Source organism: Prunus mume, linkage group LG2 (assembly GCF_029339155.1).
Source record: "Prunus mume cultivar Tortuosa linkage group LG2, ASM2933915v1, whole genome shotgun sequence".
NCBI classification, from domain to species: Eukaryota; Viridiplantae; Streptophyta; class Magnoliopsida; order Rosales; family Rosaceae; genus Prunus; species Prunus mume.
In genome coordinates, this window is record NC_142699.1 from 26,700,528 (window position 1) to 26,702,605 (window position 2,078).

Below are 2,078 nucleotides of genomic sequence, written 5' to 3' on the forward strand. Positions count from 1 at the left end.
TAGAAGTCAACTTTTTGGGTGTGTTTATAAATGGGTTTTGAGTGTGTGTAATGATGGGTTTTGGGTGTGTTTATATATTTCCATGCATTTGGACAACTTCGTCAGATTGAGAGTCCAAAGCAACAAATTGATACCAAAACATGACATACACTACAGTTTTGAAGACATTTATGACTATTTTTTATATACAGAAAACATCAATTCTCATAGATGTACTGGTTATTAGGTACTCTAACCAAATAATGCAATACATGCTGAATTACTGATAAACTACTCATCCAAAAAAAGTTCAATCATACATGCAATAATAGAACAAGTCGTGTGTCAAATTTCATATAACAAGAGAGTCAAAAGAGCAAATTGATTGAAATATTTTTTTTTGGATTTACAATAAGCCCTCAAATATAATTTCAACAAGGACACAGATTAAAGAAAAAAATCGTAATTCTCGGTTGATCATGGATAATGAGATGCCACATGAGGCGGAGGTGGAAGCGGCGAGGGTGGCGGTGGACTTCTTGGTGTGCACCCAAAGGCATCACAATTGACCAAATGGGCATAAAATGTGGCACATTCCTGCGGGGATCGCTGCAATGGCCTATATGCAATACAATTCTTCCTATCATCTTGTTCTGGCAACTTGATGCATATTGGTGGTTCACCACAGAAATAGTTATATGAGTATGTGAAGTTCTCCAACTTAGGCAACAAGCATATGCTAGCAGGAACCTCCCCTGACAATTTGTTATGTGCCACATTTAGCTGCTCCAAATTCTTCATCCCACCCATAGATTCAGGCAATGCACCCACCAGCTTATTCTGGCTTATATCAAACACTCTCACTTTGTCCAACAACCCTAAATTTGACGGCAGACACCCTTTTAGTCCACTGTTTATGAGTATAACTTCGTTCAATGTGTCCTTCAAATTCGCCAAGCTTGAAGGAATGCAACCCTTGAGGTCATTATTTGCCAAGACAATCACAGAGAGTGAGGAGTTGCCAATGTTTTGAGGCAATGAAAATTGAAACCTGTTATTGTTAAGGAACAATGCATCAAGTTTTAAATTGAAAAGGGCAGAGGGAACTTCACCATGAAAATTGTTGTATCTGATGTCCAAGTATTTGAGTGAATTAATGTAAAGAACAAATGAAGGAAATTGGCCTGAGAATTGGTTGTTACTGATATCCAATTCGTGAAGAAGGCGAAGGTAACGAAAGCTATAAGGAATGGTGCCGCAGAAGCGGTTAGAGTTGATGTGGAAAATGGCTAGATCAGTTAAGAGGCCAAGTTCTTCCGGCATTGAACCGGCTATGTTGGCATGGTTTAGGTCTATGCCAGCCACTGTGATGGTGTGAGGGTCATCCAGGGCTGGTGCACAGTAGACTCCGGTGTAGTTGCAAACTTGCAGGCCGCACCAATTGGCAGTGAAGTTGTTGGGGTCAGAGGTGATGACATGTTTCCATGCTTGGAGTGCTGTGTAAGCCTGTAGAAGTCTAGGGTTGGAGACTTGGTGAGAGGGTTTGAAGAGGAAGATGATAGAGAAGATGACACCGAGGGACAAAGTGAGACTTGGGTTTTTCATTTTTGAGAGCATAGCCACAGAAATGTCCTTATCTGTTGTGTGATGTTCAAGGATAGGGATTGAAGTTTATACATATGGATTTTGAGAAGTAGTCTTGACTTGTATCACACTCTAGGTAGGTAGCACAGAAGGGCTTTTTGAATTTGGATTAATTGACTTACAATTGGTCAATTAGTAGGTAACAAGAATGTTCTATCAATTTATGCAATGCACTGGCATATGCATGGCAAAGGATGGAGATGTTAATTTTGTTTCTTGTAGAGAGTCTAAAGAAGAGGGTTGGCATGAAATTGGCAACAGATGCTACCAAACACACGTTTTTTTACCAGCCCGTCTTTAAAATTAATATGTTTGCTCAAAAGTACGTGGAGAATTGTTCAACAGATTAAGATATATATATATATATATATATATATTTGCAGTTTTTCAAAGGTCTATATTTTACTGATATACTCAGACAGTGGACTGGATTGCTAAAACAAAGACTATGTCTG

At 39.0% G+C, this 2,078-nt stretch overlaps 1 protein-coding gene across 1 annotated transcript; it reads right to left on the reverse strand.

The window, feature by feature from the left end:
- Positions 1-308: 308 nt before the first annotated feature.
- LOC103324005 (Leucine-rich repeat (LRR) family protein) lies at positions 309-1,606 on the reverse strand. The gene has a single exon (XM_008226040.2). The coding sequence runs from the start codon at positions 1,594-1,596 to the stop codon at positions 457-459; it is 1,140 nt and encodes a 379-aa protein (XP_008224262.2). The 5' UTR covers positions 1,597-1,606; the 3' UTR covers positions 309-456.
- Positions 1,607-2,078: the final 472 nt, after the last annotated feature.

Coding starts and splice junctions, on each gene's coding strand:
- LOC103324005 (XM_008226040.2), bottom strand. CDS start 1,596: ATGCTCTCAAAAATGAAAAACCCAAGTCTCACTTTGTCCCTCGGTGTC.